This window comes from Lynx canadensis, chromosome B3 (genome assembly GCF_007474595.2).
Source record: "Lynx canadensis isolate LIC74 chromosome B3, mLynCan4.pri.v2, whole genome shotgun sequence".
Taxonomy (NCBI): domain Eukaryota; kingdom Metazoa; phylum Chordata; class Mammalia; order Carnivora; family Felidae; genus Lynx; species Lynx canadensis.
Window position 1 is genome coordinate 87,842,957 of NC_044308.2, and position 26,537 is coordinate 87,869,493.

Sequence of the window (26,537 nt, forward strand, 5' to 3'; positions counted from 1 at the left end):
GACTTCTACTCAGGTCATGATCTCATGGTTCGTGAGTTTGAGCCCCACATCGGGCTCTCTGTTGTCAGCACAGAGCCTGCTTTGAATCCTCTGTCCCCTCTCTCTCTCTCTGCCCCTCCCCTGCTTGTTCTCTCTCTCTCCCTCGAAAATAAATAAAAATTAAAAAAACAAACAAACACTAAGCTTTAGATCAGCACACAGAAACTGTAGAGAAGACAAATATGCAGTAACAAAATATAAGAAAATAAACATTTATACGGAAGAATCAAATTTCAAAGATCACCATGAAAGTAACAGATGTTTGTCCTACATGGGCAAAAGAAGTAAGCAATATTCAAATGCCTTGATCTATAACTAACTGGACATTTCTTCGAAACCAAAGGGTCAAATGTCAATATGCACCATCACTCAGCCACTTGCTCTCATTTTTGTGAAAGAAGAAAAACTTCAGAGGGTTTTACCAAATGTAATAGGAATTTATCTTCAATTTTCTAGTTTATATACTATAGTGGAAATTGTTCTACCAAGAAGCTTTTTGAAAGTCGCTAGCATCAATCCTGAAGAAAGTTTTAAGAATTTAGGAATTTATGAAATTTGTGAAAATATCAAATTTACTTAGAAAGTTTTGCTATTTATATCTGTTGCTTCAAATGAAAAAAAAAACCTTGAAATTAATAAAGTGTTCTTCAAATAGTACATGATTTTGCTCATTACAGTGAAAAACCATTAAATGTTTTTCAATTTTAATAAAATACACTAAAAAGTATTAATCCAGCATTTTTTCCTTTGTCTTTTACCATGCTTTCCCTTTGCTACCTTCATTTTTCTTGCCTTTTTTTTCTTTTTTACCACATTGCTTTAATTTTTTTAAATGTTTATTTATTCTTGACAGAGAGAGAGCACAAGCAGGGGAGGGGCAGAGAGAGGGAGACAGAGAATCTGAAGCAGGCTCCAGGCCCTGAGCTGTCCGCACAGAGCCTGACATGGAGCTCAAACCCACAAACTGTTAGATCATGACCTGAGCCGAAACCAAGAGTTGGACACTTAACCAACTGACTGAGCCACCCAGGTACCCCATGATCAGATTGCTTTTATTGCTTTTTTTCTTCCACTGGTTTGGAAGCTACATGATCTGGTTTGAAAGTCTCATTGGTTTGATCTGTGTTATCCTTAACTTTTAAAAATACATAGCTAATTTTATGTTGATTAAGCCTAAAATTGACATCTCCATCCATCTTCCAAATGCTTGAGACATTTTAATATTTTTGGGTTTGTTTTTTTTTAATGTTTCCTTAGGAGGGAAAAAACCCCCAACTTCCCAGTATCATATCCTCAACCCAAATTATTGGACTTTATGTCGGTATAATCCATAGACGGGAAAGAAAAAAAATCTGAATTTCTTTAGTAATGTAACTTCATTATTCCATATCTAGTATTGTATACTGATTATTATATTCATCAGATAATAATACATTAAATCTAGGGGCGCCTGGGTGGCGCAGTCGGTTAAGCATCCGACTTCAGCCAGGTCACGATCTTGCGGTCCGTGAGTTCGAGCCCCGCGTCAGGCTCTGGGCTGATGGCTCGGAGCCTGGAGCCTGTTTCCGATTCTGTGTCTCCCTCTCTCTCTGCCCCTCCCCCGTTCATGCTCTGTCTCTCTCTGTCCCAAAAATAAATTTAAAAAGTTGAAAAAAAATAATACATTAAATCTAGATCAGCTTTTGTTTTTCTATTAAAGAAAGGAAGGATGAAGTGTTTTAATTTCACTACATAAACTATTAAAAAGCAAGCAAGAGAAACCATCTGAATTACTTGATACAATGCTCAAGATGAATACAAATCAAGCATGTGGGAGTATAAACAGTATGCATGCATGTATATCGGAAACATGGAAAATGAAAATAAAATGGAAAGATAAGCATTAGAAAGCAAATAATCCTAATTTGTTGGTGTTTGAAAAATAACTGAAAAATTATTTTCATTTAAAATAAAACCAAGTGCAATAAGCCACAGCACTTAATTTGTAACAGTTAATGAAACATGCATTCGCTTTTGTCACTATATAATTCCCAAACACTACACCTAAGACTAATGCTTAGGTAGAACTAGAGACCTCTCTCCAATACTGCACATCTTTTCATCTGCGCCCTTGTGCTATTTTTCTAAAGGAGATCTAGGAACAAATTGATATGTAGTATGCAATGTTACTGGATCAAAGTATTTGGATTTTATTATTAGGGCAAAGGGAATGACATCATCAGATTTGTACTTCAGTGAATTGAAGAGAGGGGTGGAGGAGACTGGGGAAAGTAGACTGGTTAGGGGGCTGCTGCCCCAACCACGTAAGATACGATGAAGGTAGAACAGCAGTAAAACAGAGCGTAGTAAATAGATTAGAGGGATTATTAGAGAGGCTGAACTGGTGAATATAGTTACTAACGATGTGGAGAGTAAGAATGGAAAATGATTCATTGGTTTCTGGCCTGGACAAGCACATTCTCAGATGCAGTCTGTGGAGGTAGGGAATATAAGACGCAAGTTTATCAATCCAGTGGGGAACTGGCTAGAGAAAATGTCAGCTCACTTTTGGAATCAGCCAACAAAAGAATAAATTTATGTTGTTACAACAAAATAAAACTACACAGATGAGGTCTAAAGTTGTTTTTTAATTTTTTAATGTTTATTTAGTATTAATAATAATATATAATATATTAATATTATATATTAATTAATTATATATTAAATATTATGTATTAATTATATATATTAATGTAATATATAATATTAATATAATAATATAATAACAGAGCGTGATCAGGGGAGGGGTAGAGAGAGGGGGAGACACAGAATCTGAAGCAGGCTCCAGGCTCTGAGCTGTCAGCACAGAGCCCGGCGCGGGGCTCGAACTCACAAACTGCGAGATCATGACCTGAGCCAAAGTCAGTCACCTAACCAACTGAGCCACCCAGGTGCCCCTAAAGTTGTTTTTAGAGGTAAGGCCACTAGCGGGCAGTAGGCTCAACAGTGAATACAAAATAGTTCTGGACCTACTGGAGCTTCTCAGTGCTGCTGCTGAATTCACAAATGCTCTTTATTCACTCTAAATTTCATTAAAAGGGTTAAACATTTCGTTCTTCAACAATCAAATTAAATAGCTAATAATTTAGTAATATCTAAATTAGACACAGATCCCAGGTTATTTCTTTTAAATGTCAAGTTAAAAGGGCATGATACATTTGCTCCTCCTTACCCCTTCAATACAAAGGTGCTTCAGCTTGTGTAACTGAGTTAGAAGTAAAGGGTAAGTACTGACTTCTATCATTCGAGAGTAACAATGCATTCTTAAAGAGCTTAAGTTAAGGGGCCACACAAATAAACATGTATCATCATCACAGGGGCTTTCAAAAGTGTGTTTAACTCCAAAACACAATTTCCTTAGAGCCAAAACAACTACTTTGGGGGGGGATGAAAATACTCGAAAACTGATGGTGGTTGGGATACCTGAGTGGTTCTGTTGGTTAAGCATCTGTCTTAGGCTCAGGTCATGATCTCACAGCTTGTGAGTTTGACTCCCACATCAGGCTCTCTGCTGTCACTGCAGAGTTTGCTTCACACCCCCGTCTCCCTCTTTCTCTGCCCCTCCCCTGTTTGTGCTCTTCCTCTCTTCCTCAAAAATACATAAAAACATTTAAAATAACTGTGGTCGATGATTACACAACTCTGAATATTCTAAGAACCTCTGAGCTGTACACTTTAAATGGGTGAATTGTGTGGGTGTGTGAATTATACCCCAATAAAGCTATTCTTAAAAAATGAATACTTTTTAATCTACTCATAGCAGATTTTATAATTGGTCTAATTTTACATCAGGCTTCTCAGGCTTTATTAGACTTTGAAATAAGCAGGAAAACACAGAAAAAGTATATTTTATTGGTATTTAGGCCTAGCACAGTTCAATTCAAATAAAATGGAACAGAGCAATTTATTTAATTGAATACAACATATAAACATTTTTTTTTAAGTTTCTGTTTTATCATACGATTGTGTTCATGCAAGTACAATCATCAAACTGTCCTTCCAAGCATTTATCATAGCACCACCTTTTATTTGCAGTACTTGATATAAATTTCATTGTCAAACATATCTGGCTTTAGCAATGTAAACATTTGCTACAAGTAAACTTTAAAAGGTAAAAGTGAATTATACTAATGAATAAATCAAAATAAAACTGAGCATCACCACATGATATAATTCAACAAAATATTATATAATACTGTTTGAGTAAGAACTTAATACATTTCACAATATGGAAGCAGAAATAATAATATGTAAACTCCCAAAATAGTGTTAAAATACTGAAGGATATAATGTAAAATTTACCTCAGAAAAACAAGGGGAAACAACATAACCATGCAGTAAAAACCAAATTTGCTTTAGTAGTGATGACAGTTATTTTACTGCAAAGCCTTCCTAAAACGCATTCTGACAAAATGGTTTATTTTCTATCTCCCTTTTTAAAAAACTTATCACGTCTCATTACATAGGTTGGGTACTTTATGGGAATTTCACATTTGTCAGTTGTGGGATTGTTACCCCAAAAAACTTTCCATCTCTAAACTATTTTTCCAAATGACCAAAAACATTAAATTATCTTCATGAAAATTACCATATATAAAGTCAAATAATTCCTAAACAAATCATCATAAAAATAAATCTGCCTTAACAGAATAAGTACAGAAAAAGGTGTATACATAAGTGCTTGAAAATCACAGATATATTTCAATGAATAGGCAAAAATGTTCACATTTATCATTACTGTCAATGATTTTGCTTACTTGGTTAAAATCAAGGAACAAGTTTTCAAAAAGTCAGCAAGGACATTCAGTGCCACTTTGTATTTTTCTGCAATATACAAATGAGTTATGTCTCTGTAGTGCAAGGCCAACTCTATTTCAACTCTTTAACATAATTAAGTTATAAAGACCTCAGATTTCTAAAACCAGCCATAATACTGTGGCAAGCAAAATAAATTTGTTCTTATTGCTCTTATATTCCAGCTTATTCTACAAATGTGAACATTTTTCCACATGTCTCAAACCATACTAATACAAAGAGTCTAGAGAGATACCTGTATTGGTTTCCACAGATAAACTGAAAAAGGAAATTGAAGTATTATTTCATCTTAAGTGTCCTTAATATGCTTAGCACTTCAAGCAGCACTTGACACAGCAAGTTTCTTCAAGTGATCCATAAACACTTGTAAACTAACATCATCTGTGAGAATAGGTGCTCCAGACTCCTGGAAGAAAAGAAAGATATTTGCTATGATTAAAACATAGCAGTTTTAACATAGAGTGTGCTGACAGCACAGAGCCTGCTTTGGATCCCGTCTCCCTCTCTCTCTCTCTGCCCCTCCCCGGCTTGTGCACATGTGTGCTCATACTCTCTCTAGTCTCTCTCTTTCTCTCTCTCTCTCTCAAAAATAAAGGAATAAACATTTTTTAAAATGTAAATAAGTAAATAAATAAATAAATCACAAGAAAATCACTGTAAGCAGAATAATGCCTATGCTCCAGTTGTATAATACAGAATCTGACTGGCCTTACTTAGTCCCAGGTTCCCGAGAGAGAAATTCCTTGGAATTTCCTAACATAGTGTCTTTGAAAACATACTGTCTTTGTTATTCATAAGCCCTCAGATCACACTTGAGTTTATGCTTTGAGATGAGATAACTCAGGATGAGGGCCAATCACCAGAAAGATCAATATGATTACAGGGTGGGGTGGGGGGATTTAAGACAGCCTGACCTCTAGGGAAGGGAAGTGAGGTGAAGGGAGGGAAAAGAGGAAGGGAGCTGGAGATTCAATCAATCCTGGCTGGTAGTAAAGAAACAAACAAGTAACTCTGGACACCAAAGCTCAGTGGAGCTTCCTGTTTAACAAATTTATCAATGCTAGGAGGGTGACACAACCTGATTCTACAGAGAAAGAACACAAAAGCTCTATCTAGAACCCTTCCAGACCTCACTCTGTGGGTCTCTTCGCTAATCCTTATTTGTAATCTTTAAAATAAAACTGTGATCATAGGTAACAGTGCTCTCCTGAGTTCTGTGAGTTGTTCTAGGGAATTATCAAACCTGAGGGGGGGCTTGTGGGGAAGCCACCCCCTACAACCACACACACATACACACGCACACGCATGCGTGCGCGCGCGCACACACACACACACACACACACACACAGATCTGTAGCTAGTTGGTCAGAAGTACAGGGAACCTGGGATCCCACCTGCAGCTGGCATCTGAAGTTGGGGGCAGTCTTGTTCTGAACCATGTCCTTTCACTTGCAGAATCTGCATTACCAGTAAGTGGTCAGCATCAGATTTGCACCGCAGAATCAGAATAGCTCCAGACCCAACTTAATCTTTATAGTACTAAAGTAAGTGTTCATTTGTCTTGACTGTATTGCCGCTTTTATCACTACTAAGGAATAAATCTCTCTTGGTGAGATTATTGCTGCCTACTAAAATACACTTGAGAGGCACCTGGGTGGCTTAGTCGGTTGAGCTTCTGACTCTTGATTTTGGGCTTCTGATTCTTGATTTTGGCCAAGGTCATGGGATAGAGCCCTGCACTGGACTCCACACTCAGCATGGAGCCTTTTTAAGATTCTCTCTCCCTCTCTCTCTCTCTCCCCCCCTCCCTCTCTCTCTCCCCTCCCTCTCTTCTCTCTTTCCCCCTCTCTCCCTCTCTCCTGCTTGTGCTCCCTCGCTTTCTCTCTAAAATAAAAATAAAAAAATAAAATTGCACATATTTCGGGGCACCAGGGTGGCTCAGCTGGTTGAGTATCCACTCTTGCTTTCACCTCAGGTCATAATCCCAGGGTCATGGGATAGAGCCCCATGTCAGGCTCTGTGCTGAACATGGAGCCTACTTGAGGTTCTCTTGTTCTCCCTCTCCCTCTGCCCCTCGCCCCTGCTCACAAGCTCTCTCTCAAATAAAAAAAAAGAAAACTAAGGAAAATAATATTGCACATATTTGGGGGCACCTGGGTGGCTCAGTCAGTTGAGCATCTGACTCTTGATTTTGGCTCAGGTCATGATCCCAGAATCCCAGGATCAAGCCCCACGTTGGGCTCTGCACTGAGCATGGAGTCTGCTTGAAATTCTCTCTCCCTTTCTCTCTGGCCCTCTCCCCCCCACTTTAAAAAAAAAAAAACAAACACATATTTTAACAGAAATGCCAGTTGGAAGGAAGAATATTTACAGTATTTTTATTTATTTTTAAATTTTTTTTTTTAATTTTTTTTTTTTCAACGTTTATTTATTTTTGGGACAGAGAGAGACAGAGCATGAACGGGGGAGGGGCAGAGAGAGAGGGAGACACAGAATCGGAAACAGGCTCCAGGCTCCGAGCCATCAGCCCAGAGCCCGACGCGGGGCTCGAACTCACGGAGCGCGAGATCGTGACCTGGCTGAAGTCGGACGCTTAACCGACTGCGCCACCCAGGCGCCCCTTAAATTTTTGTTTTTTTGAGAGAGAGGGAAAGAGAGAACAAGTGCGGGAGGGGCAGACAGAGAAGGGGACAGAGAATCTGAAGCAGGCTCTGTGCTGACAGCAGAGAGCCCAATGCAAGGCTCAAACTCATGAACTGTGAGATCATGACCAGATCCAAAGTCAGATACTTAACTGACTGAGCCACCCAGGCATCCACACAGCATTTTTAAAATAAACTATTCTTATAACTTTTCATTCAAGTCACTTTAATTGATCTCTGTGGGTTCTAAGTAACAAGAGTTAGGGAAAATTCCTATCCTTTATTTTAATAAAAACTGTTGACAGAATGACCCTGGTAATCCAATCCACTAATAATGAAAAAGGTTTTCTAGGGGTGCTTGGGTGGCTCAGTCAGTTGAGAATCTATCTGACTCTTGATTTCGGCCCAAGTCATGATCTCACAGTTCCTGGGATTGAACCCCAGGATTCTTGCTTGGGATTCTCGCTTTCTGCCCCTCCCCCACTTACTCTTTCTTTCTCTGTCTCTCTCAAAATAAATAAATAAAAAAATTTTTAAAAAAGGTTTTCTAGATTTTATATCTGGATTTTTAAATTTTTCACCTAATACTCAAGTTCTCATTTATAAGTAAATATAAAAAATCTAAAACAAAGTAGTTAGGTAATTTTCAGAGATCAGCAAGTGAGGATCAACTGTAAGATGGAAATTTATAGCTCTTGTAAATTCTAGTCTGGCATAGCCACAGACCTGCCATAACTTCTGCTGAATAAAGAAAAGTCCATTTTATTATGTATTTTCATGAGCTAATTATAAGAATTTTAAAAACTTGTTAAGGAAGAGAGACAATAGCACTGGGATTAACAGCTTGGAGTTTGGAGCCAGACTGCATGGGCTCAATTCCTTGCTCAGCCACTTACTGCCTGTATGACTTTGAGGAAGTTACTTAACCCCTCTGTGTCTTAGTTTCCTCATCTTTAAAATAAGGATAATAATAGGACCTATTTCACATGGTTGTTATAATGATTAAATAAGTTCAACTGTATAAATAAACAGAATACCTGACACACACAACAGGAATACATGTTTCAACTATTATCATTATTACCTTTTCTGAAAAACCTATTATTTTATAACACTGAAATATCTTTCCTTATTCAACATTCACAGTTAACACAGAGAAGCAAAGGTCTCAAAAATATGACTTAGACTAGTAATAACCTGGTAGCTCTTGGATTTTTTTCTTTCTGCAACTATTCCTGATTTTTCTTCAATTTACACATTTTCCACCTCAATTCACCCAATCTCAGATCTATTTCTCCTGGTCAAGGCAAAATATATATCAATTTTCTAATTTATATACTGTAGAGATCTTATTTGAAATTATAAATAGTAACAGTCACCTCAAACTTATCAAAAACTTGCAGCTGATTGATCTTAATTTTTCAACTGTGCCTTTTTCCTCCTTAAAATATATCCAGGTTCAGGCAGAAAGATCTAAACTTTATATCATTTAGTATATGTAGCACTACAAGCAATGGGGAAACAGTGTTGCTGTGGTGCCCTCTTCAGGCCATCCATAGATAAAACTCACTGGGGACTCGATTTCTGACAAAAAGAAAACTAAAGTGTAAGATTGTATAATTTTTAGTAAAATGCCTGGCTACCAAGTTAACTTCCTAAATAGCAATCATCAATTTAATTTAATGATTAAAAATTCAGATTCTCCAGTCATAAAGGCCTAGAGTCAAATCCAGACCTGCCATAATTTGCCTATGTGATCCTGGATAAGTTACTTAAGCTATATAAGCCTCAATTTCCTCTTCTGAAAAATACAGTTAATAGTACTCCCTCATAAGAGTGTTTTGATGGTTAAATAGGACTGCATAAAAATCTCAGCACAGTAACTAAAACAGCATAGATTCAATTTATTAGTTATGATATCTATAAAAATAATAGCATAATTTACAAAAATCGTAGGTCAAGAAAGACCTTAGGGCTCTCATTTATGCCTCTAATGCCTTTGCTTCCAGGCTATAATAAACTTCAAAGTTTAAAACAGATTTTCTTTCCTATTTAAAATATCTTTAGGGAGAGACTTAATTTTTTTCCCCATTGATAACAAGAAAAACTAATATTTACCAAGTCTTACCGTGCATATCAAGCACATATTAAACTCTGTAATACACAAGGAGGAAAAGGCAAAGAGAAGACTTTGAAAACTTATAGAGGTTTCAACTACCAGCCCAGAATGATGCTTCTCCATGTTTAACGGCTCAACAAGTTCTTTATAAGTCTACCAACTACATCTCCATGTTGTAATTTTTTTTTAAGTAGGCTCCATGCCCAATGTGGGGCTTGAACTCATGACCCCGAGGTCGAGAGTCGCATGCTCTACCGAGTCAACCAGGTGCCCCCATGTTGTAATTTAAACCCAGAAAAGCAAGAAGCCAGTTATTATTTACATGATCTAAACTACATTAAAAAAAATTTTTTTTTTAATGTTTGTTTATTTTTGAGAGAGGGAGACAGAGCGTGAGCAGGGGAGGGGCAGAGAGAGAGGGAGACACAGAATCCGAAGCAGGCTCCAGACTCTGAGCTGTGCACAGAGCCAGACGCAGGGCTCAAACCATGATCTGTGAGATCATGACCTGAGCCGAAGTTGGACGCTTAACTGACTGAGCCACCCAGGTGCCCCTAAACTATATTTTTTAATGTAGAAATTAAGCTACAAAGATATATTTTATTTGGTCTGCATTAATGTGGGCTCACAACATTTTGTTAACTAAATTATGTGAATGGCAACAATCAGCTGGAGGGGAGGAACAGTTACCCCCTTTGGAAAAGGATTTCTGTATCCTTCCCATAAGCCCTCTGACCCCAGGTATTGCCTCTTCACAATGAGAGTATCAGATTTCTTATATTCATCCAGCTTCACTCATCTGTTAGTCACCTGGCCCCTCAGAGCATTTGATAGGGGACCCGACAAATACTATTTTAAAGTATCCTTCAACCTCCCCTTCTCCATATTGACGATTAATCACCATTTCCATGAACTTTATTAACTGGTGCTACTTTCCTGTTTTCTTGCAACTTTTTTCCCTAAACAAGTTTCTCTTTAGTTGTGAGATCCAGAACTAAAACCAGTACTCAGATAACTAAAGTATAATGGAAAGGCTGACTTATGGTACATTCTGTATTCCAAAATTCCACGTCATAGTTGGCTTTTTGTTCTACAGCAAGTGGAATGGGGTAGAGGGTGATATTGATGATGTATATGTATATCCATTACATTTTTTACTCTCATGTGCTATATACTCTTTCTACATCTTCCCAGAGTGAGCTCCTGTCCTCACTATAAAAACCTTAACTTTCAGAACTTTTAGACCATGGATTCAACTTATTTATCTATATCATAAATGCTCCTTAACTCCTGAACACCTCCACAAAGCTCCCATACTCTCTAATCCCTGTTCTCCTGCCCAGATCTGTAATACTCAATACATGCTACGTTTAAGTACTGTGGAAAGTCAAAAATTAAAAGGACATAGCTATTACTCCCAAGTAACTTATAATCTAACAGGAGGATAAGACCCATCAGAAATGGATGAGGGGCACCTGGGTGGCTCAGTCGGTTGAGCGTCTGACTTCGGCTCAGGTCATGATCTCGCAGTCCATGAGTCCGAGCCCCGCATCGGGCCCTGTGCTGACAGCTTGGAGCCTGGAGCCTGCTTCTGATTCTGTGTCTCCCTCTCTCTCTGCCCCTCCCCCGCTCATGCTCTGTCTCTCTCACTCTCAAAAATGAATAAATGTTAAAAAAAATTTTTTTTTTAATGGATGAAAATAAGGAATGAAGGGGCAGAGATAGTATACAAATCAAGTCATGCGATGACAGAAAAAATTTCAAGGAGTAAGTGAACTTTGAACTCAGCCTTGATGGACGGCTACCATGTGTATAAGTGGTGATAGGGACAAGTCACACAGAGGGTAACATGCTTAGTATATTCAAAGTGGAATAAGACTAAACAGTAGCTAAAAGTGGGAAAACTTATTTGGATTATGCCATAAATGACCCTCAAAAGAAGGTCTTATAAAGAGTTTATATGTAATTCCATAAGGGGTTATTTAAGATTAAAGATTTCTAGGAAGTACTCTGACCAAGAACTGCATTACAGAGACTACTCTGGCCAGTGCCAAAATGGAAAGAAAAGGGCTGAAGCACTGACAGTCTATGTGAATAGTAACAGGGCTTGACCTCAGTTAGTGACCGGGAAAGGAGGGAACAGATAAGGGAAATAGATCCAACCATTTGTGAACAGTTAGAGACAGAAGGGAGAAAATAAAATGCAAATGACTACAGTTCCAAGCCTTGGGAAATGAGATATGGTGGGGCCCTCTGTAAAAATGAGAAAGTCAGGCAGAACAAGATGGTATGAAAGAGAAGTTCAAGTTGGCACACACAGCTTATGAAATGTCTACAGGAAACTCAAGTGATATGTAACAGTCTATAGCTCAATGTGAGGCCAAACCAAAGGGAGAGGTTTGTAAGTTAGCCTCAGATGAAAGCTGAAGACACAGGATGTATGCAATTGCCCAGAAGAACAGTGTATGCAGAGCAATGAGGGCAAAATATTGAGGCACCTCTATATTCAAACGGAAGGCATCTTCATCCTAATCACTGCTTCATTTATTTTCTACCCAGCCTGAACTTCATAGTCATTTAACATTGCTCTAAATTATTGCACTCCCTTTAATGTGTCCATCTTTCTTATCCGAAGTGCTAAATCACCCCCCAAAGTCTATCATCTTTGATGCAATGCCTGAACTATAAAGCATGGCTAAAGAACATAATGGAAGCAAGCTACAGAAATTAATAGTAAATAAAGTGGCCCCTCACTGCTGTAAAAGCTTCTTATTTACCTGCTGTTGCTTTCTTATATTCCGTATAGCTGTTTGTTTTTTTTTTTTTAACGTTTATTTATTTTTTTTGAGACAGAGAGAAACAGAGCATGAACGGGGGAGGGTCAGAGAGAGAGGGAGACACAGAATCTGAAACTGGCTCCAGGCTCTGAGTTGTCAGCACAGAGCCCGACACGGGGCTCGAACTCACGGACCGCGAGATTATGACCTGAGCCGAAGTCTGATGCTTAAACGACTGAGACACCCAGGTGCCCCTCCTTATAGCTGTTTTAACATCTTTTCTATTTTCTAGTCCTTTACCCCTAGCATTTCTCACTCTTAGCAAATAATTCACCATTACTGAAAAGAAATAGGCAATTACCCAATGTGAGCTTTCTCTCCTCAATGTCCTTCTCTGTCATCACCCTTCATACCATTTGCTTTTGCAGAAATAAATGTCCTGCCTCCTTACCAATGCTGAAACTCCATATCGTGCTTGTGATCACATGATCTGCTTTTGAGGATCTTAAATATCTATAAGCTGTTATAAGCTGTTATTTTGTCAGCATCTTATACTTGGTCTACAAATAAACTCCGTGCCTTTACCCTAATAACAATCAACCTTCTATCCTATTACTTGAAATCAGGCTAAATTTGCAAAAGAACCATTTACAATTACAACCTCCACTTCTTTAGCACCCACTAATTCCTTACAATCTATCTTCTACTCAACCACTATTTAAAACTGCCTACCAGAGGGGCGCCTGGGTGGCTTGGTCGGTTAAGCGTCCGACTTCGGCTCAGGTCACAATCTCGCGGTCGGTGGGTTCGAGCCCCGCGTCGGGCTCTGTGCTGACAGCTCAGAGCCTGGAGCCTGTTTCCGATTCTGTGTCTCCCTCTCTCTGTGACCCTCCCCCGTTCATGCTCTGTCTCTCTCTGTCTCAAAAATAAACATTAAAAAAAAATTTTTTTTTAAATAAAATAAAACTGCCTACCAGAGGGGTGCCTGGGTGGCTCAGTCAGTTAAATGTCCGACTTGGGCTGAGGTCATGATCTCACAGTTCATGATTTTGAGCCCCACGTTTGGTTCTGTGCTGACAGCTCAGAGCCTAGAGCCTGCTTCAGATTCTATGCCTCCCTCTGTCTCTGCCCCTCCCCTGCTCACACTCTGTCTCTCTCTCAAAAATAAATAAACATTAAAAAAATAAAATAAAATAAAATAAAATAAAATAAAATAAATAAAATAAAATAAAATAACTGCTTACCAGGGCCACAAATGACCCTTGAAATCCATCTACCCTCACCCTCCTTCAAACATCTGCAGCATCTCAGAATCTGTTAACTCTCTTGCTTCTTTTTTCTATAAAGTCCTCCCTCACCTGTTATGCCATGGTATAGTATTCTTTTCATTTTCCTCCCACCTCTGTGATTATTTATAAAATACTCCTACCACTTGTACTTCCTCAAGGTTTTATCTCATCCTTCCTCTGCCTCTCTGCACTTTCCTTGGACAAGTAACACTGATGACTTTAAATATAACTTATCCATGATCAACTTTCACATCCTTGCCTCATCACCAAACCCAAATTTCTAACAGCCTGCTCCATTTGGCCATCTAGATGTTACCTCAAACTCAACGTGCCTAAAATCAAACGTTTTCTCTCTACCTTCCCACTTACTGGCACATGTTCTCCTAGTTACCCAGGCTCAAAACCCTACATTTACCTTGTACTCCCTCAATTATTTTTTACATTTATTTATTTTTGATAGAGAGAGACAGAGCACAAGTGGGGGAAGGGAAGGAGAGAAGGAAGAGAGAGAAGGAGAGAGAAGGAGAGAAGGAGAGAAGGAGAATCTGAAGCAGGCTCCAGGCTCTGAGCTGTCAGCACAGAGCCCGACGCAGGACTCGAACTCACAAACTGCGAAATCATGACCTGAGCCGAAGTTGGACACCTAACTGACTGTGCCATCCAGGCGCCCCTCCCTCAACTATTTTTTAAAAATTCAAACCTACAGAACAGTTGAGAGAAAAGTACAATGAACACCCACATACTCTACCTACATTCACTGATTAACATTTTATTTTGCCACATTTGCTTTGTTTCTATATATTCTTCCTCTCCTTTTTTTTTGTTGTTGAATCATTTCTGTAAGTTGAACACTTCATGGTATTTTACCCCCAAACAGTTTTTTTTAATGTTTATTTATTTTTTAAAGATACACAGAGTATGAGCAGGGGAGAAGCAGAGAGAGAGGGAAACACAGAATCTGAAGCAGGCTCCAGGCTCCAAGCTGTCAGCACAGACCCCAACACGGAACTCAAATGCATGAACTGCAAGATCATGACCTGAGCCAAAGTCGGATGCTTAACCGACTGAGCCAATCAGGTGCCCCACCCCCAAACACTTCAGGATATATCTCCCAAGGTCAAGGACACCCTCCTATATAACCACAACAGCAGAATCACACTCCAGAAATTTAATATTATACCTGTATCTGATATATGGTCCATATTCAAATGGGATACAAATCATCCCATTTATGTTCTTTATAGCTGTTTTCTCTAATCTAGAATCCAATCAGAATTCAGATTTTGCATTTAGCGATCTTGCCTTAGAGTAACTTTTACTTTCCTACAACTTCTAGCAAATCTCACTAGTTCCACTTTTAAAATATCACCAAAATCTATTCCTTTTCACTATCTTGCCTTCAATCCCCCTCATTTGGATTACTTCAAAATATAGTTTCAACCTACAGACTGTTCTCAATTAATCTTAAGATTCAACTATATTTTCTAAGACTCAAATTTGCTCCTCTGCCCAAAAGCCTTTAGTAATGTTTTATTACTTACCAATAGATTCAGCTCCTCAGCACTCAATCTGGCATTCAAAATCCTCTACAATTTAACTGCACAATACATTTCCAGTTTATTGTTCTATTCATCCCTATATGTCCCTGTACCTTACTGTCCTCTACCTGGAATTCCCTTCCTCATACAATTTCTACTTCTTCAAATAGTAACCATTCTATAAGGAAATGTCCCCTCTCCTGAGCTCTTTTCTTATCACACACTGTCTCCTGCTGCCACCATGTGCTCTCTTCCTCTCTTCCTTCTCTAAACCCTCTATATTTTATATCTTTCTAAAAGAACATATCTTATAATGACTCATGTATTTTAATTACTCAGATATGTATCTTTTCCTAATACTAGACTACAAACTCTTTAAAAGCAGGGATAATCAAGGGGCACCTGGGTGGCTCAGTTGGTTAAGTGTCTGACTTGGGCTCAGGTCATGATCTCATGGCTCGTGAGTTCAAGCCCCATGTCAGGCTCTGTGCTGACAGCTCGGAGCCTGGAGCCTGCTTCAGATTCTGTGTCTCCCTCTCTCTCTGCCCCTCCCTGGCTCACGCTCAGTCTCTGTCTCTCTCAAAATATAAATAAACATTTAAAAAAATTAAAAAAAAAAAAGCAGGGATGATAAAAACGATGAATCACTAAATTCTACTCCTGAAACAAATATTACACTGTATGTTAACTAACTAGAATTTAAATAAGAACCTGAAACATTAAAAAAAAAAAAAAAAAAAAGGATGATCACTATGTACTCTGAAGTACCAATACAGAATCCTGTACATTGGACACTCAATAAATGTTGATATACTGTATCAAGAGGTAGGACATTTAAAAAAATTAAAATATATTAACAATGATTTCCAGGCTTCCTGCCACTCTTATTCAACTACAATCCCTGACCTCTCCAACTTACTATGTGTGGCCCTTTTGTAGTTCATGTCCTAGTATTAGCTTAAATCATCACTTCCTATCTTATACACTATATTGCTTTTTGTCTCAAGGGTGTAGTATTAAACTTGGGATATGAAGGAATTCTATTTGACATAATTACTTTTTATTTTCTATGGTGCCACCAAATGCTTAATTCGATTTTCTACTCATTTTTTCATTACTTTTGCAACAGAAATCATTAGCAAATATGTAGGAAAATGTGTAGTTCTCATTAAAATGACAAACTATAAATACATAAAGAAATAATTTCCCACATCCACTATTTACACTTACCTGTCCCCAGGCATACATATTATTATGAGTCTGGGAAGGGTTGACTTTTGAAAGCAGGAAACGGGCCTTAAAAGCAAAGAAGAAATAACATCCATCAAAAATAGATTTAGTTAATATGAGCCAAACAAATACATTATGTGATCTAAAATTTAATTAAAAGGCAACTTTTTAAAAATGAACTAATTTTGGAAATATGTAGGCCACTACATGTTACAAATAAATATACCCTCTTCTCTCTAAATCATACATTCATAACAACAAATAATAAATTAGTAAAAAATTCAGTATATAAAAATTATGTGTGCAACAAGTAGGACAAGATTAGTGTGAATTTTACTAAACACTTGGTCTGAAACATCATCAGAGGTTTGAAGTTCCAAAAAGTGACCTACACATTCTTTAAACAATGACTCTCAAACTTTTTTAAACTGCAGGCTATTCCATAAGACAAGTTACCTAACATTTTAACCATCTATCCATTAAGTCATATCATTGTAAAAATAATAACCAAAATAAAAGCAGAAAATAGCACTATACATGGTAAGATGGTAAGACATTGAGGAGAGAACCAGGCATGAATATAATTTCATATTGGAAGAACACAAGCAGTCCTATCTTTTGAAATTTAATACCACACAAAATCATTTTCTACTCTATGAGTAAGCAGCTTAACACAAGAAAATTGGCTCTAGAGTCAGAACACCTAGATTCAAATCCCAGTTTCTCCATTTACTGTGTTTCCTTGGTGACAAGTAACCTAAGTCTTGGTTTTATTATCTGTAAAATGGAGGTAACAACAGAATTGTTAGAGGGGTCCAATGGGATAAGGTGTGTAAAGTACTATCAGCTTTGCAAATTCTCAATACGTGGTAGCTCCTATTATAAATATAATAAAATCCTAAAAATAACTGCTATCATTTCTGAATAATAGTTACTGATATTTACCACCTACTTTATAATACTGCACTAGGCACTACGGATACAACAATAAATGAAGCAAGATCCCTGCCTTTAAGGAGAAGAGAAACAAACTTATAATAATCTATAATTACTTTATTATAATTCTAATAAAATTACAAGGGAGAAGTAAAAAGTGTTTTCAGAGTGTACAGAGGCACCTGAGGCACCTGGGTGACATAGTCGGTTAAGTGTCCAACTCTTGATTTCTACTCAGGTCGTGATCTCATGGTTTATGAGACTGAGCCCCACATCGGACTCTATGCTGACAGCACAGAGCCTGCTTGGGATTCTGTTTCTCTCTCTCTCTGTCCCTCCCCTGCTTGCTCTCTCTCTCAAACTAAATAAAAACAAAGTTAAAAAACAAAAAAACAAGTGTATGGGGGTGTCTGGGTGGCTCAGTAGGTTGAGCATCCAACTCTTGATTTTGGCTCAGGTCATGATCCTAGGCTCATGGGATTGAGCTCCACATCAGGCTCCATGCTGAGCATGAAGCCTGCTTGAGATTCTCGGTCTTTCCCTCTGCCCCTTTCCCCCACTTACTCTCAACCTCAAATTAAATTAAAAAAGGCGGAGGGGAGGAGGCTCTTGAGTGGCTCAGTCAGTTGGGTGTCCAGCTTTGGCTCATGTCATGATCTCGCAGTTCATGAGTTTGAGCCCCACATTGGGCTCTGTGCTGACAGTTCAGAGCCTGTTGCCTGCTTTGGATTCTGTATCTTCCTCTCTCTCTGTCCCTTCCCTGCTTGCACTTTCTCTTTCTCAGAAATAAATAAACATTTAAAAAAAAAAGAGTGTATGTTAAGGGGTCTTCAACTTAGCCTTCTGAAAGGCTATATGCACACATATATGTACATGTGTATATGTACATGTATCTTATTTAATCCTAATAATTCTAAAAACCACAAAACCTTTTGTAATATCATAATGTTTTCCTATTACATGACATTTTCTAGAAAACTGAAATGACAGAATGAAGAAAACAAAAAAATTGTTACCATAAACTTCATATTCATAGACTTTTTCATTAAATACACAGATTAAAGAAAATTACACTGAAAAAGGTACACTAAATTATTTTCCAACTTGCTCTTCTTGCTCAGCTAAAGCAGACAAACCACGATAACACCATCCTGGCTCTGTTATTAAATCTGGGCTGGTAGCAGAAGATGGGAGAAACTGCTAGCTTTAGGTAACGAGTCAATAACCACTGCTTTGCACTCAAAGCTAAGGCAAAAAGCAAGCATATTTTCCCTTGTAAACCTCCTCCTATCCATCTCCTCCCTCTTTTACTTGCTTTGGGAAGCAGTCTATTCAAATTAAAGTCAGAAGGCAAATAGCAACAACTCATTACAAAACTAGCAACAAGCAAATTAACTGTACTTACCTGGCTACCTCCATGTTCAGTATCAATGTATCTTGGCATTGGAAATCTGGAGTGAAGAATCTCCTGGGCATCATCCACTGGGGCTTGTAGAAGATGGCGGAAATTTTCATATTCTGGCATGTCTTGGTATCCTGACTTGCGCCACTGTGCAATAGTCTAATTTTAAAACAATTAAAGGAATTATTACTTTTAATTTCTTACCTATTCAAAATCTTTAAGAGATTTTTAGAAAGGAATTAATCTTCAGAAAATAAGAAAACTATAGATCATTATTTCATTTATCTCAGGTTTTAAATTAATACTACGTATTTTTGAGTAAATACATGAAAAATGAGGTTACTTCTCCTTTAAAAGTAAAAAGAAGTAATAAACCAGAAAATTTGCTAACAGAAGACTTCCCAGATACTTCAAAATTAATCACCGACTATTATAAAATCTTTATCAATGGAGTTACATTCTAGCAAGACATGAAAACATAAAAACTTTAATAATAATAGCAATAACACTATAAATATGCCTGGAAAGAGCATCTGAGTCAATTCTTTTATTAAGGTAATGGCTCCAAAAAGCATGGGATTAAATCAACCAAAAATTTAAATTTGGTTTGGTTTCTAACTTAACTGCATCAGTCAATACATACTCTGCATCACTTTATATCTTTGTAGTTAACAGAGGAACAGTCATGTGCATTTCAGACTTCTCCTTTAATTACATTAACAAGCTACTTAAAATTACACACACACACACACACACACACAAAAGCAAAATATTTCACTGTCATGTAATAGGCATTATTCTTAAAAATTAAAGGACATTAGTACTGATATCAATTAAAAACAATAATCAGTAAATCTTTTAAAAGGTCTAGATAATATTACTCAAAAGGATATTTTGAGTAACACCTCTACTCTTACAGTGCAAATCTAAACTCACAACTAAAACAATTGGAAAAGTAAATCTGCACAAGTTACTATAATTCTAGACTAGAAGTTTGAGTGTGGGTCTATGAAAAACGAATCTCTATCTTTCAAGGCATCCAGAAAACAGTACTTTCTTATACAGAGAAAGCATTTAATTATTGCTGAGTGAGTAAGTGCAGGAATGAACAGACCTCTGCTAAAGAACTGAATTAAAGTTTACTGACTACTCAAATATTCTTCTCTTTTCAATAATTTACCATTCCAATTAAGAGAAGGTATAAATTTTAATTCACTTATGCTTTAAATGAGTTTTTAGATCATGTGGAATATTTTTAAGAATAAAGTGCTTTATACACATCATACAGAATACTTTTAAATGATTACGTGAAATAATGAAAGGGAAAGCCTGCCTACTGACAAAGGCAGACTTTTCTCCTCTTGAGGTCTTCAGGTAAAATCAAAAGTATTATACTCCTATGTTTACATCAATGTCCTTACTTTCACAATACTATGCTTTGTGTAAAATCCACTTGTTGAATCGTATGTAGACAAATGGACAAAATAACCACAGGTGGGTAAACTGCAAATGAAGTCTAAAAACCTGTAGTAGGAAAAATCATATTTAAACCTATTTTATAAAAATGGAAATAAAAGCTTATCATAGAGGAAACAGTAGCCATTTAGTGAAGAGGGGAAAGTTTCCATAAATAAAAAGACTTTATTGCACATACATGCATAGCTTTAAATGCTATGGAATCTTACCTCACCATGGTAAATCAAAATCTGGAAGAACGTGTCCATGAGAAGAATGCGATCTGCAAGAATACTGCTGCTATCAAGAAGAACCGGCTAATGGAAGAAAACAATGAGAGAAGAGGAAGATGGAAAAATAAATTATTTAAAGATACAAAATAGATCTTTCCAAGATATTTTTAAAACTTTAAATTTCTACCTTATAACTTAAGACATCTTGCTTTCATGAATTCTTACAGTGTATTTTAATTTTCTGAGAAATCACAACTAAGGTAACAATAGAAAACCAGAGTAAAGCCAAGAGAAAATTAGGGATAACTCCTAAGTCTGGTGATGACCCCACTGAGTGATAGACAAAAAAAAGCTTGGGAAAGGGGAAATTTGGAGACAGAAAAATAGTTCTAAATAGAAAATGAAAGGGAGTGGCCAGAATTAATGACATATATTTGGGTATCACATGCATAAAGATGGTAATTAAAGCTATGTGATTATACTGTATCACTCAGAGAAAGGAAGACAGAGAAGAATCCAGAGATAGAGCCCTAGAGCATGCCAACACTTAAGAGATCTGAAAGGAAGAAGTCAGCAAAAGGAGACGGAGAAGGAACAGGCAGTGATTAGGAGGAAAACTAGTAGGTAGTGCAGGTGTCAGAGAAGCCTAGGACAAAAGGTTTCTAAGGACAATCCTCATTAGGTAAATGCTGTTGAGAGTTCTGGCAAGATGTGGGACATTGGTAGCCGCTTGGTAAGAGTTGTTTCAGTGTAATGTTAGGGACAAGAATCTGAATCATCTAGGTTGAGAAGAGAATGTGAGGTGAGATCATACAGTTACTCAGGTAACTTACTGAGTTTAGCTGCAACTGAGACCAAAGAAATGAGGTGGCAATTAGAAAAAATGTGAAGCCAAAGGTGGTTCTGTTTGTTGGTTTTTAACGTGGGTGCTATTTAGGGTTCTGTGTTAATGAGAATGATCCAGAGGAACAGCAGGTGATGATGCAGGAAGGAGGAAAACTCCAAAAGCAAAGCCTTAAGTAAATGAAGCTAATGGCGCTCATGGATTAAATGGCAAGGTTAGAATTTAACAGCAGCAGGTAATAGGGATGGTGGGATTCCAAATTTCTTCTAAACAGTAATCTACATTTTACAGGTATCTAAATTTACATATATTACTCTGAAATTAGAAACAAAATCTCTAAAACTTTCTTTCCTGATTCAAAGAACTACAAGACCAAATAAATAACTAGACCATCACATTAACACCTTATATTTTCTAGAAAAGTAGAAACTATGACAAACTGCTAAAAAAAATTATAGTAACAAAATAGAATGTTTTATAAACTATTTTTTACAAAACAGTATATAAAGGCATCACGAGAGATCATGAATCAAGAGATATTATAAATACCCTCTTTATACTGACCATTCTTCAATATTATTTTCATATATAGTCATTATTTACTTTTAAGTGGTAAAACAGACAACATTAGCTACAAAATAGAAAAAACTGTTTATTTGATAATAGGTTAAAATAAGTGGGACAGTTTGCTAGGAATGGCATAGCTTTATCACGGATAACTTTATCATCACCTAAGCATACATCTTTATAATCAACTGTATCTCATGTTCAAGAGAGGCTACAAGAAAATGACATTTTAAGCAAGAAGCTTTGTTCAGACAGAATGTCCTGTCAGACACTAAACCCTGGAATAAGCTACAGGTTCTAGAATCATTACCTCTGGGCACTGTTAAAGATATGAGAACAATCATAAACCCTACAGAATTTGATCAACCAAATAACTGCATAAATTGATCTTAAAAGTTTCTTCCACCTCAATTTTTCTATTTTTTAAATGATTTCCTAGTGCAATCTAGCATATAATAAGCACTCATAAATATCTGCAAATATATGAATAATGTAACATAACTTCTTAAACTAAATTCTTGTATGTAGTAACTATATTCCAAGAAAAACTTAATTGTTTTCACTTTTTGATGACACATCACAGCAACAACCAATTTTTGTTTTCTGTTTCTCTTACCTCTGGTGGTCCACTAAAAGAATATGCATACAGAATAGGCTGAATCATGATTAGAGACTGAGTCAAATCTTGACGCATAAAATGATGACGATAATATGAACTCTCATCAGGACTATTGTTAAAAACTTGCAAGAAAGGAGATCTTCTTAAATGAAACATAAACTACAAGAAAAAAACATGTGAGATAGGTTTTACTGATTTTATTGCAACAGTTTACTATTACAAAAGCATCTGATTATAACTATTAACACAATAAAACAAGTTATAATAAGAACATTCTAAACTGTACTCCTCAGAATCTTACTATGATCTTTATCAGTTATTTAAAAATATAATTCAACAACAAGACACTCGGTTGAGTGTCCAACTTTTTTTATTTTTTTTTTTTACATTTTATTTTTGAGATATATATATAGAGAGAGAGAAACAGAGCACAAGCAGGGGAGGGGCAGAGAGAGAGGGAGACACAGAATCCGAAACAGGCTCCAGGCTCTGAGCTGTCAGCACAGAGCCCGACGCGGGGCTCGAACTGACGAACCGCGAGATCATGACCTGAGCAGAAGTAAGACGCTTAACCAACTGAGCCACCCAGGCACCCCATTGAGTGTCCAACTCTTGATTTTGGCTCAGGTCATACTTTCAGGGTCACGGTGTCCTACACGCAGCATGGAGCCTGCTTGGGATTCTCTCTTTCTCTCCCTCTGCCCCTCTCCCCAGCTCACATGTGCACTCTCTCCCTCTCAAAAAATAAGTTAATTAAAAATATGTGTGTAGGTGTGTGTGTGTGTGTGTATGTATATACAAAACAATAAAAAAATTAAAGTAAAAGAGGTGACTCAAAAGGAAAACAAAAATAGGAACAAAAAACTCCTTGTTCTGGTCTAAGTTATACTACATTGTGCATTATCAGCATCCTTTGTTTTTATTCCTCATGTCTTTGGCCACAACTCTGAACTTTTTTATTACTATTCCTTACCACCATCAAAAGACTCCAAGAGTAAAAGTAGATTAACAGATTTTCTACTTTTTGTAGGGCTCCCAAAAGTTGTACTGGGAAGGGTCAGCGATGACAAAAAAAAAAAAAAAAAAGAAAAGGACTTACATATATTCACATTTCTAAGTTCTTCCTCATCCCTAAGAAACATACTCTAGACTTTTTTTCATTACTTCTTTCTCCTTTCACTTTCCTTCTACCCACTCCTCATATTAAAGAGCTCAAAAGGGGAAGAGTTAGGCCTGAATAAGAGTCTCAGATACAATCAACAGAATCAGCTCTCCAAAGAACTCTCATTTGTCTTGGAGTTTCCTCCCAACTTCCTTCAGCCCTCAGGGCCCAAGTGCTTGTGTGTTGCTCCTGCCTGGGATTCAGTCCACGCTTCTCTCCCAGCAAAGGCAGCTCAGTGACATTCTCATTCCTTTTCTGTTTTCAGTGATCAGAACTCACTGAGAGGCTCTCTCATCCCTCACCACTTTAGCCATTCCTTACCAACAGAAATGTGTAATTGGTAAATTTGGAGGTAAATATTTTAGAAATAAAGACCTTCTTTAAATGTAAGCTATGCCACCTTTTGGAAGACCATCAGGCTTTGAAACCCCCCAAAAAAAAATTATTTCTGGGCCCTCTGCTATTTCCAATAGAGGGGAAAAGATGGGATGTCCAGATCTCTTGGGAGATCTATCAACTATCAAAAGCCTAAAGAGAAGGTTTGGAGTTAGGAGAGAAGAAAAAGGAAAGTGTATGGCTTTCAGTCAAATACTTATTAGGCTAATGCCTTCATTCTCTTTCCTATTAGTTTCTGCTACTAATAGGCCTAAGGATTCCCAAATCAGAAACGGTTCTGTCTGCTTTAAAACAAATAGACTCTGCCTTTTGCTAGTTCTCCAAACCTGCAACCAGAGGTTTAGGGAAGTCTCCCTGCATAAACAACAAGTTTCTACACCAGAGATCAATAAAAAATGTTCAAAAAAAATATTAATAAGAGTAGTTCAGAAAAGAAAGCTGAAGGTTTAAGCAAAGTTTTCACGGGCAAAATTTAAATTTCCACATCTCAATATAATCATTATTCCAGACTGAGCTAAAATGCTCCTTCTTCTATAAAGGTGTATCACAACATTCACTTGGAAGGATTCCTCTAAATTTCCTTTAAGTTTTGCATATCTCTCATAGCATTTCTCTCTTTCTGTTCTGCATTAGGTATATTCCAAATGACACCCTTCAAACTGAAAGATCCTTGAAAGGAGGATCCATGTCAGCCATCTTTATTCTCCTAAAGTTCCCTTCACACAGAACTCAGGTGAATAAATGTTATCTATGCTATTCATCATATAAATAAGCAACCTAGACTTTTTTAAATATCGATCAAAATAAGACAGGTAGATTCAACTACCCAAGTGGAAAAACTTCCCTAAGATACATAAAATCAGCTCTTTCTATTTACCTGGTATATCAGATTGTTCTGTAAGACTAGCTGACCAGTAAAGTTACTTCCTTTTGGTACTACCATAATTAGATCCTTTATATTAGATGGAAAGTTGAAAGTTAATCTGCCTGACATCTGATTCTACTCCACACTAGGACTCCAGTGTAAATTTCTACTCACCACAAAGAGATGAATATTTTCAAGGCCATCATAAATACTATACATTTAGGGGTGGGTGTAAAAAAAAAAAAATACTATATACTTTTCACTGACTACTCAAGCACAATAGTGACTTCTCAGCTATCCCAAACTTACAACATTACCAAAAGAATAACCCAATACAACAGGTCCTATAAGATGAGTAATAAAATACAACAGGAAAAATGAGACCCAATGCTACTGTCAACACTAAGAAAAGAACATGGACCTTTTATCTACTCACCTGAGGGTAAAGGGAGAAAGTTTCTGAAAATCTGAAGGAGCTTGGATCATCTTTGTGATATTCTCCAAATTTCTGACACTAAATAAAATAAAATGTGTTAGCAATATTTTCCCTGGCACACAGCTAAACAACCCTCTTGCCTATATGTTTTCTATTTTTAAAAAGCTATTACTCTTTAGAAGGAAGATCATTGATATAGGATAAAATTTGAATATTACTTATAGACTTACCAAGAGAATAATTACAACTAAAGAAATACATTTGAATTTGAGAAGCAAACAACATATTGCTCCAATGAAGTAACCACTCATCTTCAAATGTTTGGATTTTTTTTTTTTTTTTTTTTTTGAGAGAGAGAGAGGGCACAAGTGAGAGAGAGGGAGAGACAGATAAGTGGGGCTCACCAAAAGCAGGGCTCGAGCTCACCTGATGTGGGACTTGAACTCACAAACCATGAAATTATGATCTGAGCCAAAGTCAGATGCTTACTGACTGAGCTACCCCAGCTGCCCTAAGAAATCTTTTTTTTTCTTTTAAGTAAGCTCTATGCCCAACATGGAGCTCGAACTCATAACCCGAGATCAAGAGTCACATGCTCTACCAAATGAGCCAGCCAGGAGCCCATTGTTGTTATACTTGGGTAACCAGTGATATCCACAAGGCTAATTTTCAGAGTAGGGCATGTTTGAGACTTATGTCCAAAATTTTCCTTGCATTATTAACATTTTGTATATCACTAAATATAATCTATTATTCCATTGAACATTTTTCATATCACTAAATATAATCTATTATTTCATTTTTAAAAGCTGACTAGCATTCCACTACATTAAAATATACACCATAACAATCTTATCTAATCCCTCACTATTAGCATATATATTTATCCTGTTATATCTTTAGGATAAATTCTTAGTGGTAGAATTTCTAGGTAAAAAGAAGTTTTTAAGTTTTTGATATATGTCACCAGCTACCTTCTACATATAAGGTTATACAAATGTTTATAAAAGTTGTACAATTCAAACCTACAAGCTATGATGCTGTTTCCCTGAATACTAACCAATTCTTAAGCGTTACTGTGTTTTTCTAATTCTTACCAGTTTGACAAATATTGTTGTCTTTTTCTATTTTCTA

General features: G+C 36.9%; 1 protein-coding gene across 5 annotated transcripts in view; it reads right to left on the bottom strand.

Annotated features, from left to right (window-relative positions):
* Positions 1 to 3,898: 3,898 nt before the first annotated feature.
* SEC23A (Sec23 homolog A, COPII coat complex component) overlaps positions 3,899 to 26,537 on the bottom strand; it is a 66,645-nt gene continuing 44,006 nt past the window's right edge. For all 5 annotated transcript variants that reach the window (XM_030318991.1, XM_032593702.1, XM_030318989.2 and 2 more), the window contains 6 exons: positions 25,404 to 25,481; positions 22,542 to 22,703; positions 20,512 to 20,598; positions 18,830 to 18,985; positions 16,489 to 16,554; positions 3,899 to 5,299 (listed from right to left, as the gene is read on the bottom strand). In XM_030318991.1, coding sequence (XP_030174851.1) covers positions 5,210 to 5,299; positions 16,489 to 16,554; positions 18,830 to 18,985; positions 20,512 to 20,598; positions 22,542 to 22,703; positions 25,404 to 25,481 — 639 coding nt within the window. In that variant the 3' untranslated portion in view covers positions 3,899 to 5,209. The remainder of the gene's footprint in view (positions 5,300 to 16,488; positions 16,555 to 18,829; positions 18,986 to 20,511; positions 20,599 to 22,541; positions 22,704 to 25,403; positions 25,482 to 26,537) is intronic.